Raw genomic sequence first — 26,753 nt, forward strand, 5'->3', positions numbered from 1 at the left:
CGAGGGTGTGATTTTATTGTCTCAAAGAGAGGTAAAGGTATGGCTTTGGGTATCTCAAAGGAAGTAGTGTCAAAATTTGATTTTTGTAACGACCATGAGTTATTTAGGATAAAGAGTCGAGTAATTGTATTTTTGGCTTAAGACGGGATAATAAGGGTTTAATCTTGTCACTTGCCCAGAGACCATAACCTTGATTCTCAAGAGAACTTTTAATGCAAATGATATTAAAGGAACTATAAGATTAAAATTTGTTCATTGCTCATAATCTCAGAAGGTGACATTTTATTTAACACGTTCGAATGTCAAGCAACTTATAAACATTTAAACATAGAAAGAAATGAAGAAAATAAGTTTAAACAAAATGAAATGCTTTTTCATGCAAGTGTAACAAAGTTGTATAGTGTATGCAATGACTTCTTGATACGCATCAGAATGCTTCATTACTCATCGAACGTCCATGCTCAAATTCTGGACCTTTTGCCTTAATGCTCCACAGTTCTCATTGGTTTGCCCTTGAGCTTCCTATGTGATAGCTACATGTGGCGTTAATATTGTAGCCTTCAGGATATAGGGGTTCTTTTGGCTTAGACTGGACAGGAGTCACCAGGTTCCTTTTAACCAGTATTGTAAGTAACTCCTCATAAGTCATTGGAATTGGATCAAAGCGATTTTTTTTCTCGAATCAACATACAAGTCTCGGCTCTATGACCAACTGAATAGTCTCCTACCATACTGATTTTAGCTTCTTCCTAGGTGTCAGCACTACTTGCGCTCCTTAATTTACCATTCTCAATAGCCATTTCAATTATCTCTCCACACATGACGACGTCAAAGAATTTCTTTGTTGCAACCCCTAGCATATGGTTGATGTAGGGAGACTTCAGTGTATCAATGAACATAGTGATAAACTCCCTCTCAGTCGTTGGTGGATGCACTTGGGATGCAACGACCCTCCATCGTTGTGTATATTGTCTGAAGCTCTCGTTATGTTTCATCTCCATGTTTTGTAGTGTTGTTCGATCAGGGACATATCTGTCATGTGTTTGTATTGACCCAAAAATGCATGGGTCAAATCCTTCCATGAGCGAATCTGAGCATGATTTAACTGGTTATACCACTTAGAAGCTGGTCCAATCAAACTATCTTGAAAATAATGGATTAACATTTAATTGTTATTGTTGTATCCATCCATCCTTCGAATAAACATCGTGAGAATGGCAGAAGGGCAACTGATTCCATTGTATTTTTCAAAAAGACATTTTGAACTTATGTATGAGCACCAAGTCAAGAACCATTGCCAACTTACTTGCATTCATTTAATCTCGGGTGCTTTGTTCTTTCAATCCTTTGAAGTTGTCCTTGCACTAGTCTTTTAAGTTTTCAGAGATCTCATTCTTAGCTCTTTTCATTTTATCAGAATTAGATCTGTTGTAATTAATGGGGTTGCTTCGAGCCCTAGGGGCGAAGAAACTTGCTTGGTGGATTGAAGCCTCTCGAGTGAGATGATTAGCTCAGGAGCAGCATGTGGCGTCACACACTTAGTGGTTTCCACATTCGGGGAAATCTTTTCCTTGTTTTTTGCCTTGTTAAGCTCAACCAATTTCTCAACAATCTGGTCAACCATGCTAGCCTGGGTTTGCAAAATGTGATCCATAATAATCTTTTGTGATCGCTCCAATTTGGTTTCCTAATCTATTTCATTTTAAGTAAATCTTCTTGCAATTATTTTTTCAGTTGCTCAAATTATGACATGTGTCACCTAACGGATGAAATTAATACCGTTGACGATCTATATACCTAAAGTGGTAACATTTGTAACTTGCAACAAGATCATTAAAAAATAGTTTAGATACTTGTTCGTGAAAAATGCTATAGTTTGGACCCTTCTTCTATAATTAAGCCTAAAATAAATAACCATAAGAAGACAAAATAAAGGAATGAAAAATGTGCAAAGAAAAAACGAAAGGCACGTGTACACGAAATGCATCATCCTCTTCTTCCATTACTATTGTTTTACGGTGTGCAGACGCGTGGGACCCACACGCCATTACCTCGATTTGATGACCGCGAGTGAGAATAGTCAAGGCAGCCACGTTCCAATGACGCCATATATTACGTCATATTTAGTTTGAACGCAGTCAACGGTAAAATTGGCACCCGCCAGAATTGAGTAGCAAAAATTTCTTTTTATTAGCAGTAATATTTTCAAACATAAAATAAATAAATTATTTAAAATATTTACATTATAATATATACATATATTAAATTAATTAAAATATTTACATTATAATATAGTATAATATATATATAACAGAAATAATAAATTAGACTAAATTAAACCAAATTTAAACCTTGAATATTGAGAATTCATCTCATATTTTAAATTTATTTATTTTTTTATTCATTCTTATTTTTGACATAATTAAAGTTAAAAAATTCAGTTTGGATTGTTATTTTAATTTTTTATATTTTTTGAAAAATAATAATATATAACTCTATCTATTTTAATCATACATTGCCCATTTAGAATTTAGATGATTATGTTTCAAGATTTAAAATTTTAAGGTACAAAATTTATAAATTTAAATTTCAAAATTCATAATTAAAATAGATAAATTTTACATGGCATGACTATCAAACTATCTCTACTCTTGTTTTGTCTAAATTCTCTTAAGCATTTTTTATTCTAAAATTTAAGTTCATATATATATATATATATATATATATATATATATATATATATAGGGTTAGGATCACTTACACAATAATTTTTTTTTAGTTTTATACAGATTTAAGACCGTTGGATGAATGAAAATAGATGACTAAGATTGACTTCTTTTTTTCCCAGTAAATATCTTCAGATTTTTTACGTTTAATCTCAGTCATCTATTTTCACTGATCCAACGATCATAAGCATGTGTAAAACTAAAAGAGTTTTACATTGTATAAGAGGATCCTGCCTCATATATATATATATATATATATATATATTCCATTAAATAATTGGAAAATAAATTTGCAAGCCACAATGGGGAATAATCTATTAAAAGGAAAATTCTTTTTTTTTCTTGGGAGAATATTTCATAGATAAGAATAAAATAAATTCAATATACAAAGACACTGCATTGGTTCATGTTACCTAGATGCTAAGCGTTGGCATCTTTCATACAAGAATAATAAAAACAAAATTCTATGACAATAAAAAAATTATTTTTTACATATTTTTAATCGTTAAATAAATAAAAATAATCGTGAAAATCGAATAGTTAAAATTATCAAAAAATAATGAGAAGATATTTACGAAAAAGAAACTTTTAAATTTTGTAAGTATATAATATTATTACTCAAAATCTAGAATTAATATTTACTTCAAAATACAAAAAGGATGCATAGAATATCAAAAGTTCTTATCATTACTAAAAGGGGAACCAAATCTTATCCTCCCCATTACTGGTGAATCTTTCTCCTTTTTTGGGAAGAAGAGGAGAAACCCTAAATAAAACTCAATGAATTCGGATTTAAACTCGAGATCTAATGTCAATAAAACCGTGAGTCGATTACTACGACGCCGGTAACCAGTTCGACTACGAGCTTTGAACATATTGATATCATCATTTCATCAAGAAAAAATCACTTATTACATGTAAATTCATGTGGGGTTATGATGGGGGAAATGAGTGTTGATGAAGTCGATAAACAAAGATGGGTAAAAAAAAATTAGGGTTCTTGTTCTGTACACAGATTCAATGACTTGCAGCCTCCAAATATGTGATTTTTACCCATCATCTATTTAGTTCCTACCTAAGCGTTGCAGTAGAAAAGTAAAAAAGAAAGTCCCTATACCTCGAAAGTTCCAAAATCTACGATGAGAATCGATAGGAAGAAAGTTCGTTTCCGATTCTTCGAATGTACCTCTTTGTTGCTCTGTTAACTTGATCATCGATCACTGAAAAGAATTCTCATTATTTGATTGCTGTGCTGTGTTGAGGTTCCCATTTGTGTTTTTATTGGTATTCTTACACCCAATCTGCAACAATGGAAGAAACTAGGAAGGCGCTATCTATGCCACTCTTCGAAACACACCCCGGGGGGATTATCTCCTTCTGTTCGCCCATTGTCGGTTATGGTTACCATGTTTCGAATACGGATTTTTGTGGTCAGAACCTTGTTTCGGGATGTCACGCAACTCCATCACTTGTACCGTACGCTTCCTCTTGGCTGTTAACACGCAAAACGTTACGTTTTCAAACGGTTTTTGTGTCAAATAATGGAGGATTCATATGGAATTTAGAGGGGAAGAGACGAACCATTCTTGACTTGTTCATATCGCTCGTGTAGCTTCCTTTTTGTTGCCTCGAGCTTTCGATCTTCATCCAAAGCCTTGAGTTTCAGAATAAAGAAGAGCAGTGATTAGAAAAATGTTATGAAGACGTGTGACCGAATCACAAAGAGATTGTTCGCTTACATCTTGTTGATTACAGAGGTGCTTCTTGGGAACAGCCATTTTATCCGGTTTCTGCACCAAATTCGATTCGTCGTTGGCCTTTTGCTCGATATTATGTTTTGGAGATCTACTGGACCCAACATTTGTGCTCGACGGCTTGTTAGGCTTTGCAACAGGTTCTTGTCTCTTCATTTGTTGCTTCTTGTCATCCTTGGTGAGCAGATATGCTTCACCTGATGCCTGCGGTTTCTGTCTCGAAGAATTACGGTTCTCCTCTGATGGTTTTCTTCCATTATTCCGGTTCTTGACGATTTCCCGGCTGTTTCCAGGATCTGAGACAACATTTCCCGATCTTAATCGAAAATCTAAATAAGGAATTCAAATATAGAACCAAAAGGCTTGAAAGCTATCTAAGAGAAGCATTAAAGAGAGATAATTCAACTCACTTCCATAATCATCCATGCCATCGAAAAACTTCAGATAACGCATCACCGGTGACAAAGGAGAAAAAGTAATTCCAATCAGTCCACGAGCATAACGGCAAGAAGTTCTTTAACAATGAATATTAAAACAAACAAATACGTAAAGATTTAAAAAGTAAGACCTGCGAGAGCTCCATCGATGTAGGTTGAGTAGCAAAGAGAACTCCTACATCTAAAGGAGGAGAAGGAAGCCCCCCTTCTTCGTAGTCTTGTCCTTCTTCCTCTTCGCCAACAGACGGATTCATAGATTCCGGAGTAACCCCTTCATTCACAAATTCATGAACAAATGAAAAACCAAAAACGAAGCAACGTCGGTTTCCAGGAATTACTGAATACCAGTAAAATATTTCTTACCAGCAACAGCCTTTGTAGCACTAACCCACTCATCTACCAATTCCTTCCATCCACTGCAATCAATAAAACCGGGTGAACAACGTGTATTCATACATGTTCCTGGACAATATAAACAATAGAATGTACTGCCAGAAAAAAGAACACTATTAAATATACTTAGGTCAAGATAAAGCCACCGACCGCAACAACAATTAATACTAACGGAAAACACGGAGTGAGCAAAAGTCAGTATGCTATGTAGTCAGAGCTAACAGTTTATCAGTTAAAAAACCGATCTACAATTGTCAATTATGAAGCCGAGTACGTTTAAATACATGTTTATCACATAACGTAATCAAACAGTTCACCATAACAACTAATTCTAACGGGAAAGATGGAATGAGCAAAAGTCGATACGCCATTTACTCGGAGCTAACAGTTCAACCCTTTAACAACTAATCTGTCAATTATGAAGCTGAGCACATTAAATACATATGTTACATATCAATGTTTATCACATAACATAATCAATCATTCAACTTCATTGCAGCAAAGGAAACAAACCCATACTTGATGAGAGTTTGAGCAAGATTACGAATCTGCTTCGATGAATGCTTTCTGACACGATTAACGGCCTTTCCGATCCCAGTTGCCTGAAAATGGAAACAAATTACCTTGTTATCCAAGCATTACAATGGAAAAAACCTACATAAAACAAGGGATAAGGTTTCGATCAAAGGACCTCAAGAATATCCACTGTCAAATCCATTAATTGAAGCTTCCTCAAGGATTCGAACAATACGGAATCCGGCTGCAATAAACATTAGTAACATGAGAAACTATCAATCGAAAACTATCATTTACACAAATTCCATAAAAGCTATATGTTCAAAACCCTGCAAAACACAAACCTCATCCTGAAAATTGTGAAGAACCTCTTTGATCCTAGACACTTCATCAACAACCATCGCCTCTTCTTCGATTTCATCGGTCAAAGCCTCGGCTTCACCGTAGCTATAATTACTAGCAATTCGGTTAATCAAAGGGTCATCTCTGCTACTATTAGCTTTGCTCTCTTTGCTACCACCTGCCTCAAATTCTTCATCAGCTTCACTTTTGAAGCTCGTGCGGCAGCCGCCGGCTCGAGCTTCATCGTCTACCTCTTCATACTCGGGTACAACTAACTCGACCCGATCGCAACCGGAACACCGAGTGAATTCGCAAGTGAAAAGCTTCTCAGCAATTCGATCTCTACGTAATCTAAACTCCTTAGGACAATCTAAAGCGGCTACCACAATAGCATGATTAATTATATCAAATATGTCTGAGTTTGCAGACCGAAAATAACCCCTCCACTGCTCTAACGGCCAACCTTTCATCGTCATTTTCCCTTTTCCCCCCCTTCTTTTTGACGAAATCAAGATTAAAAATGAAAAGGAGGTCAATTCAATTCAGATCAGATGAACCAGATTCCAATTGTATTCATTTATTCTCCATAGAGGATCAAAATCAATCCCTCAAAATCGAAGCTTTTCAGAATCCGATGAAGAAAGGGGATGATCGGAATGGGAACAAAATCTGGTTCGTTTGTGTTTTACGCAGATTCCGGTAATAGACAAAAAGAAAACAAGAAAAACAAACTAAAACTATGAAGATATCTGGAAAAAAAAGAAAAAGAAATCTGTCAGCAAACAAGAACAAAACACTCGGGATGATAATTGTTTCCCATAATCAAAAAGGAAAATCTAACACCGAAAAAAAAAGACAAACAGAAAATCAAAAAGCAAATGTAAACCCCAATAATGAAATGAACTAAAAACGAGAGAAAAAAAAAACAAAACCCAGAAGCTTACCCGAAAACCAGAACTGAAAAAAAAATGTAGCAAAATTAAAAATAAAAATGAGAAATTTTATGGCGAGGGAAAAGAATCAACTGTTGCAGCCAATAGCTGTCAGCCTCTTTCAACAGACCACCGAATTCCTATATAAATCTTCTCTGGATGTTGTTGATATACCCGTATGGGTCAATCCAATACCTGACCCATATCCATGGGTGTCCTTCAAAATATTTTATTTTATTTTATTTATTTATATTTAGGTTATGGGTAATAATTGACTTGATCGGTCACAAAAGGTTTCTTCATAGGAAGGAGATATAGAAAAATTCATTTCTTATAAACTTTCCTTTTTGTCTTTTGTAATAAAGATGTAATTCTTTAACAAATGATATTTCTATTTAGATTTTATTTCAATTTATTATAGTAAGTTATTTATAGACAAAGTGTGAATAATTAATATGGAAAAAAATCAGATACTAAATCTAAAAACCCTAAAAGTTAATTGGGTAAAATACAAAAATGGTCCCGAATTATAGGGCATTGCTTTATTGAGTCACCTGACCATTAATAATTATAAAATAATTCATTGACTATAGGATGTTGCTTTGTTGAGTCCATCGATTATTAAAAGTTACAAAATGATTACATGACTATTTATTGTGTTTCAAACTCGTTATTTTTCGTTAAAAATTTGATGGCAGTTTAAGTTGGACGTTAACTTGTTGACCATGATATGATAAAATATGATTTCAAAATCTCAAATGATTGTCATATCTCAATCTACATGTTAACGTCAAACTTAAATTGACATCAATTTTTCGACGAAAAATGATGAATTTGGAATATAATTAATATTCGAGTGACTCAATAAAGCAAATACCTATAGTCATAGGATTACTTTGTAATTTTTTAATAGTTTATGGATTCAATAAATCAATATCCTATAATCATGGACCATTTTTATACTTTACCCATAATATTTTTATCTTGATTTTTTTAATATAAATATGGATTCAATAAGTAATTTTTTAAGAGGAAAGTGGAACTTTTTGTTGTTAAAATTGGTAGGGAACTGGGAAGAAAACGAGTTGTGTGACTCAGCGATGAGTTAGTTGGGTTCGTGTCGAGTTAGGTGCCATTTATGTATATGTGTAGTTGGGATAACCAAAGTCAAAAGAGTTATAGTATTTCCTTCTTTCCCTTACGGTAGAATGTGTAACCATGGTTTTTATAATTGTATCGATCAATGAATCGGTTGTGTTATCAGTTCATTGATTCAACTGGTTGAATTGATCAAATCGGTCGTAAGAACCGGACGACGTCATAATTATTTAAAAAATTAAATAAAAAAAAATTTAGGTTGAACCGATTCACGGTCCAATCTGATTCGACCGGTTCGAACGATTTCTTACGGTTCATTAAAATCGGTTCAACCGGAGTATAATGGACCGGACCAGATAACTGTTCCCGATTGAACCGACTGGTCCGGTTTTTAAAACAATGTGTGTAACACTCACACGGCTGTGACGGAACTGGTGGTGATATCCCGGTACGGGTGGTGATATCCCGGTGGGTCAAGGGGACACGTGGTTGTTTCACGCGTGGCTGCCGAAATTTATGGATAAGACGGAGAAAAAGCACATGGGGATAAGGTAGCAGGCCTGTCATTCTTGCAATTTCAGAATGTAGTCAAATTTCAACAATTCTTCTTTGTTTTCTTTTTTCCCGTATTTACCTAATGGCAAGCGGTGATTAAAAGAAACGTTGACTTTTTTTTACCAGGAAATGGCCTTTTGACTTACCTATTCAAAGTTGAAATCTAGTAAAATCTAGTCGGTTTAATTTTAAGGTAAAATACGCAAATAGTCTTCGATTATAAAATATTATTTTATTGAGTCTTATTATTATTAAATATTATAAAACGATCATCGGACTATTACTCACTACTTTGTTTAGTCTTATGACTATTAAAACTTATAAAATGATTATTTGACTATTCATATATTAAATACTTGTCATTTTTCGATAAGAAATTAGAGTTTTTTAAGTTGGATGGTAACGTACTGATTGAAATATGAGAATCTGATCTTATAATTTCAAACGATTATACAACTCAAAGGATCATATTTTATCATATTCTGATCATCATGTTAACGTATAGTTTGGACTAGGACAGAACTGCCTTTGTCCGAGGGCACTAGCCCCTGTTTTTTATTAAAAAATATATTGGAAAAATATTAAAATAGGGTTCCAAATTTTAGTTTTTTTTGCCTCTCATTTTTTATGGTTAATTATACTTTACCCCTCCTTTTTTATGATTAATTATATTTTGCCACCTCAAGTTAGAATCTGACTTCGTCCCCATTTTGGACTATCGTCAAATTATTAACATAAAAGGATTAATTAGTAACATATGCATAGTCAAATAAATATTTTGTAATTTTTAATAGTTGAAAGACCAACAAAACAACACCCTATAGTTAGAGATCATTTTGTAACCTTTAATACTCAAGAGATTCAATAAAGTAACATCCTAGGGACAATTTTTATACTTTACCTTTTGTTTTATGTACTTCTAATGAAATGTATTACATGACGATTATTCAACTTTTTTGTTAGATTATTTTTGAAATTAAACCAGATCAAATCTTTAAGTAAGAGACATCGATATGTTTACCTAACCACGTAAAAACTTGAAATGTTGTATATAGAAATATCAAATTTCTTACCATTTGATACTAGGGATGGATATGAGACACAATTCTGACGGGTTCTGACCTGTTCCGTCCCGATCGATTTGGGATATTTTATAAAAAATTGGGTTAGGGTTTAGGGTAAAAATATTCAATCCGACTCAATCTAAAAAATAATTTTACCTTATATATTTAAGAATAATTATAATAATATCCCTTTATATATTTTTTTCAATTTAATCTCTAATTTTGTTGAATAAAAATAATATTTTATTATTATTTTAAATCGGGTCGAATTTATATTATATCTCAAAAAGTTGAGTTGAAATCAGATCAGGTGGAGTGTGTATATTATCGGGGCTTTAGCAGTAATTTTACTATTTAGCTTTGTAATTTTGAAATAATTGACTTTTTGACATCTTCATTCAACGTTGAAAAGTGGAGAAAGAAAATGTAAGTTATATATTTTAATATTGTGGGAATTGGAATATTTATAATTAAATAAAATTATTTTATCTTTTTGACTTATTTTTTTAAGTTGTCACGACTTTGGTTATAAAAATTACTACATAATTTAAATCGAAAGGACATTTCGTAATTATCAACATATTTTATTTCACACTATAATGATATTTAAACCTTATAAATAAATTAAAAAAAATATCAATTCACTATGTCATTTATTTTCTAATTATTCAAAAAACATTTATTTTCTAATATTCAATATATATATTTTTTTAAATTTTAGTTGGAACAGATCAGTTTTTTCTAAAAAAAATTGAAATCAAATTAGATCCAATATTTAAAATTATTTTTGTAACTATATTTCGGTCGAATTAAATTATATTAAAATTGGAAAAAATTACAGTCAAATTGTAAATACATTATTATCTTTGTAATTATTAATAGGGCAAAGTACACAAATGGTCCTTCAATAATAGAATATTGTTTTATTAAATCTTTCGATTGTTACAAGTTACTGAATAATCCTCCGACTATAGAGTGTTGCTTTGTTGAGTCCATCCACTGTTAAAAGTTACAAAATGGTTGTTCGACTATTCATTTATGTTCTAAAATCATATTTTTCTATTAAAAAATAACAACATTTTGAGTTGAACATTAAACAACTGACTATGATATGATAAAATTTGATCCCAAATCTCAAACGACTTTCATATCTCAATCATCATGTTAACGTCTAACTTAGAAAGCTGCTAATTTTTTAATGGAAATAGAAGAATTTAAAATATAATGAATAGTCGAGTGATTGTTTTGTAACTTTTAATAGTCAAGGGATCCAACAAAGCAATACTCTATAGTTAGAGGATTATTTTATAAATTTTAATAATCGAGAGAATTATTAATAATATAATTAGATAAAACAATATTGCTACTGTAAACAATACGTACACGGTCAATCTACATATAAAAAATGACCATAAACACATGAAAAATGTTTTACGCATTAAATAAAATAATAGTGTAGAAATTACTATTCATTCTATTTGACTTTTATTCAACACATTGATCACTTATCACATGCTTTATATTGTGAAAGTATTACTGACTAAAAAAACTTAAATATTCCTCTTCCATCCTCGATCACAGATAGACACATAATTTTATGTTAAGTGGACGAATTTGAAATTATAAAATTTCAAGAGACGGATTTGAATTTAAAAAATTTTGTAGGGACGAAAATAGATTTTCAATAGAAAATGTATAGAAAAATCTAAAATATATGATAATTTTAAATTTTCAGGAGATGACCGTCCTCACCCGCTTGGAGTTGGCCTTCTTACTACTCAATGCAATCGCCTTCTTCGAACTCGGTGGCCGGTTCAAATGCTTGCATATGAAATCTCCAGCCAACTAGGGCTTTTCGAGATCGACGTTTGTCTGTATCTTGAGCCCGTTGAGCGTGTAGACGACGTCCTCGGTGGCAACATTACCCGAAGCACCCTTAGCATATGGACAACCTCCGGGACCAGAAGCCAATGAATCCACAATGCTGATCCCCATCTGTAAAGAGAATGAGAATTATTACGCAGAACTTGAAATGCTTGTAAACATTTCCAGAGTATCTGCAGATTTTGGGAGAACGTGGTATCATCTCAATGAAAGTGGACAGCAAGCTTATCGATCGGGACAACATTCATAACATTTTCGAGCATTGGAATAACGGTACCTGCACCAAAATGAAACAGAGAAGAGAAGTCAAAATTGAACAACTATGAAATAATCGCACATAGACCGAAATGAATACCATAGGCATATAAAGAATGGTTTCACTGTTCTATCCATGCAAAATAGGAATCCTCCATATTAGATCAAAGGATTTTAGGGAGGATAAGATAAGATCGAGTTAAAGAGCCATTCGACACAGAAGAATTCCAAAATGTTTTTCCAAACGAGAACAGCAATCTTATGTGTCACAACCGATAAAAGAGAAACCAAAACATGTCTACATTACCATCCACATTTGTCTCACGACTAGAACGGATATATTTATCTAGGTATGCGTCTCCTTCAACTAATCTCCATCAATGAATGGTGCATGTAAAAACAGAAAAGACTAACGGAAGGTAACATTAACATTACTCTCCCAAAAAAAATACCATATTTACTAGACAAATTCTAACATTTTTTTCCTTTTAGGTAACAAAGTTTTCGTTCAGATTGCTGCAAGTTCAGCAGCGACTCTCAATTCATTGCAAGGTACAATATATATTCTGAAAAATATACAACCTTCGACTAAAGTCAGTGCTACATGGAAAGAACTTAATCAACTATCCAATACCACAGGGAGGATAAAGGAAAGAACAACAGCCTTTCCTCCTATAAAAGAAAAACTTGAAGAAAATAGTTCAAATTCGGATGCAATACTTGTTTAAATACCAATGCTACCACACACGAGGGGAGAATTAGAGTGGAGACCGAAGAAATCTCACGTCTATTACGTTGGGGGTAACCCCACACACATAAACATAACAAGGACCTTTTCAACTATTGCTTACTTATCTTTAGGTAATAAGAAATATCTTTTGGCTTTTAAGTTGATTATCTAAAATTTTTCTTTATCCATGAAGTGAAGAACAGTATAATGCTTGGAAAAACCAGGGGATTGTTAGAACATTTCAAGCATGAAAACAAAGTATATTATAGTTCAAAAGTAAAATTGTGAATAGTAAGTTTAGTCAACCCTTTGTTGCTCAGAAAACATACCCTCGAACTGGAAGTGTGAGCTCTCTGGCAGCAGAAGCAACATCTCTATAACGAGCAAGACTATCTTCGATGCTGCAATTTATGTTTGACTAAGAAAAAGACTCGGAAGCTGAGGCAAAGACGGACACTTCCTTGGCTCCAGCCAAAACAGCAGCTTCGAAACCCTAAAGAAAGCATTTTATGTTATCAACAAATTTGCACAGTTTCTTAACAGAAATGTTTCGTCCATTACATCCTCCGCATCTGCCAGCTGTAATCCAATTATGAATTAGCTCAGGATACCAGTTCATTATTTTTCATTTTTTTTACAGCACTCAAACCCTTTGAAAGATGAGTAAAACAATAATCGATCCCAAAGTCCATTTAATAAAATGTCACTTTAAAAATGATTAACAAAGCATGAGCTGTAGGTGACTTACTAACATCAGATATTGAAGGAAAAAAGGAGCAAATTGCAGAATCATGAATTAAGAGGATACAAGCAATTCTACAATCAAATCAAACCATTACTTGCAGAAACTTTGATTGACTAGCATGAATCACACAAAGGCACACTGACTTGTGGAACCCATTTTGGCGAGACAAAACTCGTGGCCTCGACCACATTCAACCCCGAAGAAACTAGCATTTTTATTAACAGGACCTTTACAGTGGTTGGTACGATTTCCTTTTCGTTTAGCAACCCATCCCTTGGCCCAACATCCAATATCTTCACATGTGCCGGAAGATATCTTAAGACCTGAAGTGTAGTATATAGTGCAGACAATGCTTCAATTGACGGACAAAATAAAAGCTTCAATTGACCTTACTCTTGGGACTATGATTGTTATTAGAGCTGTAACGATAAGTTGAAGACATGCTCTGCTTATTTGTGGGACTATGATATCCTATACTCTTTAAGTAGTATAGGTGCTCTGCTTCCCATCGGCCTTGATATCTTCTCAACTCGCCTAGCCGCTATCATTTCAATTATTATTTTCCGAGCAAATATCCACACACCTGAATAGTTGTAGGGGCAAAACGAAAGCAATTTTTAGATGGATTTGATAATGATTTAAAAACATTTGAAGATCTCTTTTCAAGCGTGAGTTCAATCTCAATGTTTATAGGCTTCAAATCATATACAAAAAAGATCATATCTAGTACTACCACTCTTTAAACCACTAACTAATTCAAACAAAGTTAAATTACAAAACAGCTAACAGAACTAAATTGCCATTAAAATACCCAGACTGTATACTTGTCTATAAGGCGCTGAATTTTACGTCAGGAACTCGATAAGAAAGGAAACAAGAAGAATTGCTTCCACTTTGAAAATTAAAGTAATCATGGTTCAAAATTGTACCCAGCTGAGCACCAGAAAGAATTTTAAGTAAAAGGAGAAAAGAAACAATTACGATTGAAAAGAAAATGATGAGAACAAATCAGTAGAATCTGGAAATGAAGCTCTTTATTGGGTTTCGATAAGAATTTTGGTTGAAATCCCCTTTCCTTGAATTGATCGTTGTAGTCTCTAGCAAGTGTTTCTTCCACGAGGGGAATAGAGTTTTGGGAGACGCGAATAAACTCTAAACGACGTCGTATTCAGTTTCCCCGTTAACGAATGTGATATTTTAATAAAAGGGTAAAGTGCTCAAATGGTCTCCCAACAATAGAATAATCCTTTGTTGAGAGCCTCAATTTTTATGATCCTTCAACTATAGGGAGTTGATTTGTTGAGCCCCTCAACTATTAAAAGTTACAAAATGATCACTAACTATTCATTTTGTTCCAAACCCGTCCTTTTCCTTTAAAAAGTTAACACTCGTTTGAGCTGGACGTTAACATGCTGACTGAGATATGATAGTTGATTGAGATTATGAGATCATATTTTATCATATCTTAGTCAGCGGATTAACATTCAACTCAGAATGCCATCAATTTTTAACGGAAAAGGATGAGTCTGAAACATAATGGATAGTCAGGTGATTATTTTGTAACTTTTCATAGTTGAGGGACTCAACAATGTAACTCCCTATAATTGGGGGACCATTTTGTTATTTTTAATAGTTGAGGGACTCAATAAATCAATATTCTATAGTTGAGGAGACCATTTGTGTACTTTACTCTTATTAAAAAGGGTAAACTCTAAAATGATCCTTTCCAGCACCCGATATTTCTTTTGATTTACATGTTTAGACTATGATGAGTACGGTAGATATGAATTCACCTTAAGTAATAAGCTGAAGATGAAAGGGATTGACCGTGAAGGACCGGTGCTTACATAGCTTGGTTTGAGCTCCACAGCTGAACTCAGCCCCAAGGCTGAACCGAATTCGAGCTTGATCAGCCTCATTTGGTCTCTGGTTTGGTTCAAGTATGTAAAACTAATACATGACACATGCTTTGTACCATGTTAGTCTAAATCCACATTCTAATTCATTAGTTCCATAGTTCATTTTCGCAGGTGGAGTATCCAAGTGCCTGCTATAGTTGCTCCTTCGATTTCGTTGTGCATTCCGGTAAAAGCATATCTCGAATTTCACTTCTTTCAGTTCGAACTTTTTCGAAATCATATTCGTTTGTAGGTTTATTCATGGTAAGGATAATTGTCAGTAGAGAAAGGATCGCAGCCTTTTCTATGGCGGTCCGGTTCCTAACTGGTCCTGCAGTCATGGCAGCTGCTCGATCACTGTTGGATTAAGAGATGTTCTTCTCCACATTGTAATCGTGCAGTTAATGTCCGTTTTCAGTGACTGTATATCAACCCTTAAATAAGTAAACTTCGAATCAGAGATCGGAATCGTTTCGAGTTTTCAGGCAGCTCTTCCACAAGGCATTGTCCCTTTCGTCTTTGCCAAGGAATACAATGTTCATCCTGATATATTAAGCACAAGGTTAATGTTTAATGTGTGTTATTTTGGGATGCTTAAAAATTGGTCTAAATATAGTTTTAGTTCCTTCACTAAGCTGAAATGAATGATTTCATTCATAATTCTATTCAGGTCATATTTGGGATGCTGATTGCCCTTGCTATAACACTGGTTTACTGCATTCTACTGGGACTTTGAAGCTTGAGAGAGGAAAGATGAAGGACTAATAAGCAATAAACCCATCATTTTGTAAACATTATCAAAATGAATAACCATCCGCAATATATATGCTTACTTGATTCTGGTTATTCGAAGTTAGAAGTTGAAGAACTACCTTGATCTTCTATGGAATTTTCCACTTTTTCTGTGAGATTCTACATTTAATAATCCTTAAGAGAAATTAATATCATTTATGTGAGAAAAGAAGAATAAAAAATTAAAATGAATTTAGAGTTTAGACTTATACCTGGGTGTTAAAAGTGGAAGGTTTGCTCTGATCTTCTTCAGAATTCTCACATTCAGAATCTGTAGAAATGGAAGGATTGCTTTGATCTTCTTCAGAATTCTCACATTCTTCCATCATGGCATACTGTTATGATCACGAGTGAATAAAAGAATGAAATATATATTTTTATGTTACCATGTACACTCGTAGATTTGTTTATGATCATGAAATGATCATGTATAAGTTCATACACTCATATATTTATACATTATATGTGAGTTACAATAAACTACATGTACAAGTCGTACATTTTCTAATACCTATATTCAAAGGAATTTTATCCTCCTATAGTATAATCCGAACTTGTATTAAAGAGTTTTCAATTTGTCATTATATTTGTATAAGATTTATACTGACCTCAATGGCAGAACTTGGTGATAAAGTTTGGTGGCCAGCTTAAAACTTTAAAATATTTGGAAGTTTAAATTATAATTTTCAAATTGTTTGAAGGGTTTAATTTATATTTTCCCAAAAAAATTGGGGTCTAACTAAAATTTTTAAAATTTTGAGAGGCTTAATAAGATTTTTTTTTTAATTATAGGAGGGGATTTAATTAAGAACATTAAAAAAATTTAAAGTTTAATCTGAATTTTTTAAAATTTTAGGGGACCAAATTAATTATTTTGAAATTTTAAAGAGTCTGAATTATAATTGTTTAAATTTTGGGGGTGCCATGACCCCCACTGGGACCTGACTTACTAGCCTGTATGAATGAATATGTATATATTATATTGTTTGCAGTGAGTGGAATGTTAAAGGCAATTATAAGAATTTTGTAGAATACTAAAATGAAAAGGAAGTTTGAGAAAACTTACCTTTTGTGTGAATGGTGTTGTATGGTGGTGTTAGGGTTGCCTACCCAATTAGGGGTGTAAACGAACCGAGTCGAGTTTAGGTATTGCTGAGTTCGACTCGACTCGAAAACTCTAAAATGAAGCTCGACTTGACTCGAAAACTCGCGAGCTTAAAATTTTCAAGCTCAACTCAAACTCGAAATCTTGTACTGAAGCTCGTGAGCAACTCGAAAAAGGCTCGAAATGAAAAAAAATATTCTTAAACTTGACTCGATTGAAGCCTCAAACTCGAACCTGAACCTTAAATACATGAAAATCTTATTGTATTTTAAAAAAAAATCAATACATAAATGTTAATATTATTAATAATTTATTTAAAAAAACCAAATCTTAATATATTATATTTTCGAGCTGCTCACGAGCTTTTCGAGTCGAATATCAAGTAGTTCGTTTCGACTCGTTAAGAACTCGAGTCGAGTCCATTCGATCCGAATATTTATCGTGCCTTGATCGAGTCGATCTCGAGTAGCTCGCGATCTGTCTCGTCTCATTTACAACCCTATTCCCAACACTCTTTTCTTTCCCACTTCTCCAATCGTACTTTGTGCAACATTGGACAATCATCTACAACTAGAATTTCCAAGGATGAGAATGAAAGTGTATAATTCCCTGATGAGCAGAAGTTTTCTAGCTTTGGTAGACATACAAGTTCCAAACGGTTGAGTTGGAGTTGGGGGAAACTGAGTTCATCATCATCATCATCATCATCATCATCATCATCATCATCATCATCATCATCATCATCATCATCATCATCATCATCATCATCATCCCGCCTCGTATTATTTCTTCTATGTTTGTGCAAAAGATTGGGTAAGGCTAATAACCGGAACAAGTAAGATAGCAATAATTTCTCTGGAAACTCGTCAAGTTTGACGACTTTCAAGTTGCCAAAGCAATGAGACAAAAGTTGCTGTTGTTTTTGGCCTTCGCAATGACATATGATCTCTTTGATTCTGGCATTATGTCCCAAAGAGAGTTGATGTAGACTGCACCGATTCCCCATTGCTTTGTTAACAACACCAACATAGGAATGCGTGTGGTTTCAACTATCAATATTGTCTTTCAAAGAAAAGGTTGGATGATGAGTCTATAGAATGCGTGTGGTTTCACTTTATTTTTCAGACAGAAAATATCTATATATGTATTCGTGGATAATTAAAGCATACCTTTCCATGCTTAGTTAATTTTCTTATTAACCGAGAGTTATTGATGAATCAATTCCACATGTGAGAATTGAAAAGCACTTAAGACCTTTCGGGTTACATTCTCGATTTTCTGTTTTATTAGTTTGGCAATCGACCTTACTTTCAAAATTAAAATGTTTTCAAATTAAAAAGAGTTTATTGGTCTGGATGTTGTTTTAATTTATAGTTGAGAGGAGGGATTGATCTGTGGCATATTCAACCTCCAACCTCCTGTGAACACACTTAGCGGCGGTCCGCTAAGAAAAATCGACATTGGATTCTATTCTCGATGAGACAACATAATCCGAGTTAGGCTTTTCCAAAACTTAAATTGATTGTTCTAACGACAATAACTATGGTTGGTCCATTCAAAAATCGGCTTTCGAAGAGTGATTTAAGAAAATCGGTTATTAAAGAGAAAGGCAAATTACATTGGGTTAGGCCTTGTATACTGTAACCGACATGAATCCTGTGGGAAAATCCATTTCAACGATCGAACGAAATTGAAACAAAGCTAGCTCAAGGTGATTTTCTCGTTATTGTTTTCAATCTTAATTTACATTTACATTTCCTTTTATTTTATTTTATTTCAATTTCAATTCTTTGTTTTTCACTTACTAATTTTCCTTGTCTCTCATTCGCCAAATCCCTTTTTTATTTATTTCTTTATTGCAGTTGTCGGGATTGAAATCAACACAAATTTATATAAGGGGTTTCTAAGTCCTCGTGGATCGATCCTTTTCTCCACTTTACTACCTTATTTCTATTATTTTTACTTGGAGAAGACGATTTTATTTGACGAGTAACACGATGCTCATCAAATTGACGCCATTGCCAATGACTTCGATAAGTTACTAATCTATTTTTTTGTTTTTAATTTTATGACCAGTCGCAACTCGGGAAATTTAGTAGAATCTGATTAAGAGATTGAAGCAAGAGCACGTAGAACCCACGACCAAATGCTTCGATGAAAGAAGAAACAACGAGAATAAAGTGAGCAATAATCAAATCTGGAATTCACCTCTGAGACACCATCTCACACTCAATTCCATGAAGAATCGGTGTTTGACGCCACCCTAACTACTCCAATCACAAATCCCATGCCATAACCAGAGCCAATTGCCAACTCGACGATTAGAGAATTAGCCACGACACTCGTCATTCAACATCCATTTTGTATTGCTTTTCCTAATGGCGAGACCTTTTTCAACTTAAGACGAGATTAATCCATCTCTTCCCTACCTATCACGATCTTTCTAGTGAGAGTTCGCATAAACATCTTGCGGAGTTCCACATGGTCTGCACCAGTATGAAGCCCTAGTGAGTGTCCGGTGATCAAATCAAACTTAGAGTTTTTCCTTTTTCCTTAGTCGGATCGGCTAAGGAATTGTTATTTTATTTACCACAAATTCAATTACTACTTGGGCTAAATTAACTCGTATTTTCCTTAACAGATTTTTCCCAGTTGCAAAAGCAAGCGAACTGAGGCGAAACATCTTAGGAATTCGACAACATAAAGGAGAGTCACTCTATGACTATTGGGAGTGTTTAAAAAAGCTCTGAGCTAGTTTTCGACAACATGGCTATCCGAAAAAAACGCTACTCCAATACCTTTATGAGGGGATGCTTCCGGAAGAAAAGAAAATAGTTGATGCTTCCAATGGAGGTGCCCTCGTCAACATGACTCCGTATGCAACAAGAAATTTAATTTCGACGATGGCTACCAATTCACAGTATTTCGACTCTCTAAGTGAACCCAACCGATAGTTTCACGAAGTAAGTGTTGTTTCACTTGAAAACAAAATTGATAAGTTAACTGATATAGTTAATTCTCTCATTTCATGGAAAATTAGAGTAACAAAAGTTTGTGGAATTTGTATGATGTCGGATCACCCGACAAAGCATTGTCCAATGTTACAAGAGGAATTCGGCGCACAAGTGAATGCCATAGGCAACTTTCTGGGACCTCCCCAAAGTCCATATAACCCATATGACAATACCTTCAATTCGGGATGGAGGGACCATCCGAACCTCAGTTACGAAAACAATAAGAGAACAAACCCAATTTATCAACCAAATCCCCATCCATTTCCCACTTAACCGCCACAAAAGTCCTCACTTGAATCTATAGTTGAGAAATTAGCCTTGTCCTAAGAAAATTTCCAAAATCAAACCCAAGCTTGTTTTCAAGAGCTCGAGAAGTAATTGAACCAACAAACTCAAACTGTGGATGCCTAGAATCTCAAGGCAAATTACCATCAGAAATCGAAGCTAATCCGAGAGAGAATATCAATACAATAACTCACCGAAGCGGTACCGTCATTTCACCTGAAATCCCAAAAGAAAAGGACGATCCACAAAATAAACAAAAAAGTTGAGACGCCACCTCCATCTATCTCAGGTAATCATGCACGACTTCTTTTCTTCTCTTTATGAAGTTTTGCCTCTTTTCCCTTCTAGACTAATGAAGCGAGGCAAGCAAGCGGAAAAGAAGGAAATTTTGGATATATTCAAGAAAGTGGAAATAAACATTCAACTCCTCGAGGTGATTCGGAAAGTATCTAAGTACGCCAAGTTCCTCAAGGATCTTTGTACAAATCGAAGGAGACTCGTTGGAAATGTAAAAGTGAACCTTGGCGAAAATGTTTAGGTGAATTTTCAAAAACGGATTCCACCGAAGTACAAGGACCAAGGTATGCTCGACATACCTTGCAAAATTGGCAATGTCGGAATCAAGTGCGCCATGTGCGACTTAGGCGCATCCATCAATGTAATGTCACTTTCAGTCTATGATAAAATATCCAACGAACCATTAAAAGAAACAAGAGTCACGCTTCAACTCACTGTTCGATCAATTGTCTACCCCAAGGGAATATTAAAAAATATTTTGGTGAAGGTAAATGATGTGATATTTCCTGCTGATTTTTATATAATTGACATGAAAATTGATCGCAACAATACTGGATCCGAAATTCTTCTCGGGCGACCTTTCTTGAGTACGACACACATTGATGAGTGCTTAATTTCGTCATTATTTTATCAATATTTACTTATTTATTTTTCAGTTTATGTTGCCAAGTTGGACGTTTTCTCTTATTTTATGTGTATGATATTGGATTCCAGAAACTATGCTAAAAATGATGAATTCTGCAAGTTTTAATTTTTTTTGGAATCATGATTAGACAAATGGGCATGACTTTAGGCATGACTCCACTGACGTGGCGATAAGTCAACATCTTCTAGAAGATCGAGTCAGCATTTTCGTGAAGACAGAAGACTCGGTCACAAATCTAGACGTGAATTTAGGATTTATCTTTATTTTTGGGATTTATTTCAAATAATTATGGGAATTATCCTTTACAATTATCTTTTGTAATTTTAGGAATTATCTTTGCAACTTTTTAGGAATTATCTCTTAAGATTTTGAGGATTTTTTAGGACTATAAATACCCTATTTGGGTAAGCCTCAAATCAGCATACACATCTCCTATTTTCTTTGTTGTTCTTTGCTCTTGTTTTTATAAAAGTTTTTACTTTTCTTTTTACTTTCAAGTTTTTATTCTTTTAAAATGCTAAGTATGATTTCTATCATACTTAGCTAAGTTTTTCATAAGCTAAAGGCTGAAGCGATGACTCAATTCTGATCGTGAGAATTGAAAAGTACTACATACTTTTCGGGTTACATTCTCAGCTTTTCGAAATCAATGATTGGTAATCGATCATCCTTTTAAAATTAAAAACATTTTCTTTTCAAAAAGTGTATGTTTGATTGATAATGTTTTCAATTGACAGTTGGGAGGAAAGATCGGCTTGAGGAAGTACTCGAGCCCTCTACGAGGCGTCGTCGCCCTGTTTCTGCCTTCCAAGTATCTATTATCAGCTGAAAGCAGGGTTCAGATTGTTTAGATTTAGATTAGGATTTCTGGAAACTAATTCTTGTGTTTCTCCTAGCAGTGATTTGATGCCATTAAGTAGGGGGTATTCATTTGAACAACAATGTTTGAAATTGTGTTCGAATTTTTAGAATTATATTTGTTAATGAATGAAAAACAATCTATTGATGATCTTAGTCAAGTTTGCAGAAAATCTCTCAAGATGTGTACTGTTAAAATTATCATTTTTGTTCATATTCATTTATTTATTTGATAAACAATCAATATTCGAATGATTTACGAGAGTAATTCATCAAATATTCTACTCATTTAGAGATCTAAGATCGAATTGAATACAAGTTTTCTAAAAGTCGATATGCAATTGCAAATCGGGAAAGAAATAAATATGAAATGAAAAAGGACAGGACATTTAGGTACTAAACACGTAATTTAAGCATTACGATTCTTAAAAATCTAACTATAAAAGAAATGTCTACTTTAGTACCTAAATAATTCTAGTCCGTTTCGGTACCTAAATCGTTTGATGGGCCAGAAATTGAAGTATGTTTATCGATTTGTTATTCTTTCGTGGTTCATCGGAGCTATGTCTCGTCAGTCGTCCATTAAGTTTTTAACGGTATAGCACTAAAATGAAACAAAAATTAAACGTTAGGTATGATTTAAAAAAAATTATGTACTAAAATGGACCAAAAGTGATAGTTTAAGTACTAAATACTTAGTTTACCCTAATGATTATGAAGTCGTGGAAATAAGTTTGTATTCGGTTTTGTTTTGGTCAATCCTACTATTTTTTTCAACATATTTAATATTATATTTTTATTTTATTTTGATCACTCATTAAAAAATAAATAAAATTATTAATGTGTTATTTTTTATTTGTTTTCATTGATGACATAATATTATTAATTTTTAATGTTTTAATGTCAATATTTTTTTAATGTTTTAACGAGGAATGATTGAATTAGAACCACAATATAACATTATATAATATTTTGAATAAAAAAAGTTAGGTAACCAAATCAGAATCGAGTGAGTAAATGAATGATTAAATGAGTAGTTTACCCTAAGTTTAATGGGAAAACAGAAATTTATTAAAACATTTAGTGACCATGGTGTAGTTTACCCTAAATAGTAAGCCTTTGTGTCCCATTGGTCGGCGTTTGTTCAATTGGGGGAATTTTAAGGATTAGGGTATAAAAATTCTTTACATTTTGCCGCTGTCTCCTTCCTTTCTTCTATCGCGAGAGAAGTCGTTTCGTACTACCAAAAACCTTTCAGATTCTCTTCTCTCTCTCTCTCACCCTTTCTCTTTCCCTTCGTTTACCATATGCTAAGAAGAAAAGGGATTATCTCTTCTTCTTAATTGATTGATCCATTCATTAATCATCAAGAAGAAGGACAAACAACAGAGGAGAGGCTGAAGCAGAGGTTTTTTTGCCCCCATCGTAAGCAAATTGGAAATTAATATCACCAGGGACATGACATCGCCGCCGCCGACAACAGCCGCCGGAGCTGTTAACGAAAGAGAGTTACCCGTTGATCCTTTCCTCGTTGAGGCTCTCCAGAACTCTCGTTATCGTCTCACCAGTAATTTTTTTTCGTTTTATTCTCAATTTCGTATTGTTAATAGTGGGTTTTTTTAGATTTTAGGATTAATACTATTCTTGTTTTTGCCTCTTTAATAGATCTCAATATACGTCGGCTATTGAATTTTATTGTGAATTTAGGGGTCTGGCATATGGGTTTTGGATTGGGTATGATTTGATTGGGGTCAATTAGGGTTGGGTTTCGTTTAATTTTGGAGATTATTTTTCAGGTCTGGTGTTTTCCTTTCATTGACTTTTATTCGGGAGAAATACTTTTTAGATTTGTTGGTAATTTTGCTTAATTATGATAGCTTAATATGTGGGGCAATGCATTACTCACCACATCGAAATCGAAGTGGGTGCTTTTTCTGGTTAATTGGATTCTGAAATGATTTAATTTTTTTATATTTGAGAGTTTTAGTGTTCGATTCCTCTTTTATATTCTATGAATGGCGTCTTCGGTTTAGATTTAACGTCTTTTTTGCTCTGTTTTTGTTATTTTCTGGGGAGCTAGTATTGCGGATGGAACTTGATATCCAGAGGTTTTTGCAAAATTCTGAGCAGCTGCAGCAATTTGAGTTCCAACATTTTCCCACCTCATATCTCCGGCTTGCAGCACATCGTGTTGCTCAGCACTATGGGCTGGTAACTATGGTCCTTGATAATGGCTTAGAAGGAAGCAAAATTGTGGTGAAGATAGCAGGTGAAATCAGATGGCCTGCAGTTCGTTTGTCTGAAATTCCTGCTAAAAACACAGAAAATGATAAGCCTGGGCAGATTAAAATTGCTATTAGGCCCAGCCCAAATAATGGATCTGTCAATGAAGCTAATCAAAGCGGTATCAAGAGAAGTTCTGTGAGAAGTGTGGAAGAGAGGAAGGAAGAGTATGATCGGGCACGAGCTCGTATTTTTAGTAGCCCTAGCACTCCTGATTCTGACGATTCTTCTCCTCAGGTTTCAAATGATGGGAAAAATGAATCTCTTATCAGAGATGAGTTGGAAAATTACCAGAGCTCTATGGTTGATCAGGAGAACATTACTACCGTCTGGGATGGTACATCTCGAGTAGCCGTTTTCAGAGACAGAGAGAAGGATCGTACTGATCCGGATTATGACCGTAGTTATCAAAGGTGGGATTTGTTCTCCTAGTATTTCAGAAATTTGGAAATATTCAGGTGGTTGATTGCTTTGTATCATGTAATGTTTTTGGCACAAACTCTTTAATTATACTAAATGTTTATGGTGGCTCCTTTTCCCGTTTTCTTCCGAAAACATAATGTAGGTAAAATGCAAAAGTAAAATTACCGGTGATGATTAGGGATGAAATAAGAATGATGATTGCATGATATAGGGGGTGTTTTTGGTCTTCATTCTTCAAGGAGGGGTTCTTTTCTTAATTCTAAACTAACTTTTTCTGAACTGATATAGGTATGTTAGAAGCATTCCATGTAATCAGAGTGTTGGTGTGGCTCCTTACAATATGCAGAAGGTTCAGCTTCCATTTATGCAGTATGATTCTGCTACTCCACAGTTGGGGCAGATCTCAATCACACAAGCTCCCCACGGTTATGGTGTTCCTGCTAGGCCGGCTGTGAGCCCTTTTTGTTACATGGGATTGAATCAAGCTTCTAGAAACGGTCCTTATGTGCACTGGCCAAGTGCTAACATGATGTATTCACATTCATATGATCAGTTTGTGCATGCTGCATTTCAGGTAGGCTCCGATATCTTATCTTATATAGAAGTCCTACTTCCATGTGCATGCTTTCGTGACTTCGTCTGGTTATTGCCGTTATTAGACTTTTTCTGTATTTCAGTTTCATCAAGTCCACACTTAAAATGACTCATTTGAATTGTATATGTGCATTTTATCTTTGGTTGCAGGCTCCATTTGTTCACCAACCACCTTTGAGCTATGATTACTCGATGAACGGTTAAACGGTAACAAAGAGTTTGTATCATGCAAAATTTTTCAATCTGTTAGGGCATAGTGTGGGTGAACTGCTAGAGTCATTGTTTAAAGACATGGTTAGACCATTCATTCCTTCGTGTTGAATTTTTGGTCGATTATATTGGTAGTTAAGGATTGTAACAATCATGCTTTTTCATTTTCGTTTAAATGGTGTTTGAAAACTTCTTTATTTTCTTTCTTTAATAATAAACTTGAAGGACATTGAACCAGGAACCAAACTTCCCCTTATTTTTTTATGATTAATTTTGATTTCTATTTTCTTTATTCTTCGTCTAGATGGTTGAATTGATCGTTCAACTTTTGAATCGAGAAATTAAGGTTTAATTAGTACGACTTCTGGTCCGATCCTTTATGCTTGTCTACTCCTTTAGGCTTGAATAGGGGTGTGTATTTTTGTATGCTTGGTACCGAGTTCCATATTACTCGACATATCGGTTTTTTATTGTTTTTACGTATGGGTTTTGTTGATGTCTTGGTTTATGTCATACATGAATTTGATCTATACAACATTTGGTGTTGATAAAAGAAAAATCCTTACCTAAAGACTATAGGAAAGTGATAAAGATTTTGTGTGGCTGTAAATGTATTTAATTTAAACGAATGTTTATTTTTGAGCGTGTTGGAGCTCAAAAGGTTTAAGTTCTCAAAATTCTCATTATCTTGGCCTTTCCATTAAACAGAGACATCATTGGCACATGTTTTAAATATACTCTTATCATCTTTCGGTTGACATTTAATATCCAAATTAATCATGGGTCGATAGAAGATTTTGATTAATAGTAGTAGGGTGCTTAATGTGTTCTCCTGACTCGGTCAAAATTCGAAAAATACTCGTCTCGGGTTGACCCGACTCGAATTTGAGCTCAAGACATTAACGAACCGAGTCGAG

General features: G+C 34.1%; 2 protein-coding genes across 3 annotated transcripts; one reads left to right on the plus strand and one right to left on the minus strand.

Annotated features, from left to right (window-relative positions):
* Nucleotides 1-3,943: 3,943 nt before the first annotated feature.
* LOC120184013 (probable mediator of RNA polymerase II transcription subunit 26b) lies at nucleotides 3,944-6,886 on the minus strand. 2 transcript variants are annotated; one of them, XM_039188589.1, is made up of 9 exons: nucleotides 6,171-6,886; nucleotides 6,002-6,070; nucleotides 5,830-5,912; nucleotides 5,281-5,333; nucleotides 5,049-5,188; nucleotides 4,891-4,918; nucleotides 4,466-4,776; nucleotides 4,308-4,380; nucleotides 3,944-4,218 (listed from the first exon to the last, which is right to left on the minus strand). In XM_039188589.1, exons 1-9 carry the CDS (start codon nucleotides 6,642-6,644, stop codon nucleotides 4,094-4,096), a joined length of 1,356 nt encoding a protein of 451 aa, XP_039044520.1. In that variant the 5' UTR covers nucleotides 6,645-6,886; the 3' UTR covers nucleotides 3,944-4,093. The 2 variants fall into 2 exon arrangements, with proteins under 2 accessions (XP_039044520.1, XP_039044519.1); XM_039188588.1 differs by having other exon boundaries at nucleotides 4,308-4,389.
* Nucleotides 6,887-23,527: 16,641 nt separating this feature from the next.
* LOC120184016 lies at nucleotides 23,528-26,074 on the plus strand. Its single transcript, XM_039188594.1, has 4 exons — nucleotides 23,528-23,893; nucleotides 24,407-25,022; nucleotides 25,321-25,606; nucleotides 25,777-26,074. Exons 1-4 carry the CDS (start codon nucleotides 23,785-23,787, stop codon nucleotides 25,828-25,830), a joined length of 1,065 nt encoding a protein of 354 aa, XP_039044525.1. The 5' UTR covers nucleotides 23,528-23,784; the 3' UTR covers nucleotides 25,831-26,074.
* Nucleotides 26,075-26,753: the final 679 nt, after the last annotated feature.

The sequence above is a fragment of the Hibiscus syriacus genome, unplaced genomic scaffold, assembly GCF_006381635.1.
Source record: "Hibiscus syriacus cultivar Baekdansim isolate YM2019G1 unplaced genomic scaffold, ASM638163v2 tig00112856_pilon, whole genome shotgun sequence".
Classification (NCBI taxonomy): Eukaryota; Viridiplantae; Streptophyta; class Magnoliopsida; order Malvales; family Malvaceae; genus Hibiscus; species Hibiscus syriacus.

Excerpts from the sequence above, each read along its gene's own strand:
- LOC120184013 (XM_039188588.1), bottom strand. The coding sequence starts at position 6,644 with ATGACGATGAAAGGTTGGCCGTTAGAGCAGTGGAGGGGTTATTTTCGG. Across the intron at positions 4,777-4,890 it reads TGGCATGGATGATTATGGAA|ATCCTGGAAACAGCCGGGAA; the intron begins GTGAGTTGAATT and ends ATGTTGTCTCAG. Across the intron at positions 4,219-4,307 it reads ATATGAACAAGTCAAGAATG|CCAAGAGGAAGCGTACGGTA; the intron begins GTTCGTCTCTTC and ends GCGTGTTAACAG.
- LOC120184016 (XM_039188594.1), top strand. The coding sequence starts at position 23,785 with ATGACATCGCCGCCGCCGACAACAGCCGCCGGAGCTGTTAACGAAAGA. Across the intron at positions 23,894-24,406 it reads CTCTCGTTATCGTCTCACCA|TATTGCGGATGGAACTTGAT; the intron begins GTAATTTTTTTT and ends CTGGGGAGCTAG. Across the intron at positions 25,023-25,320 it reads TATGACCGTAGTTATCAAAG|GTATGTTAGAAGCATTCCAT; the intron begins GTGGGATTTGTT and ends GAACTGATATAG.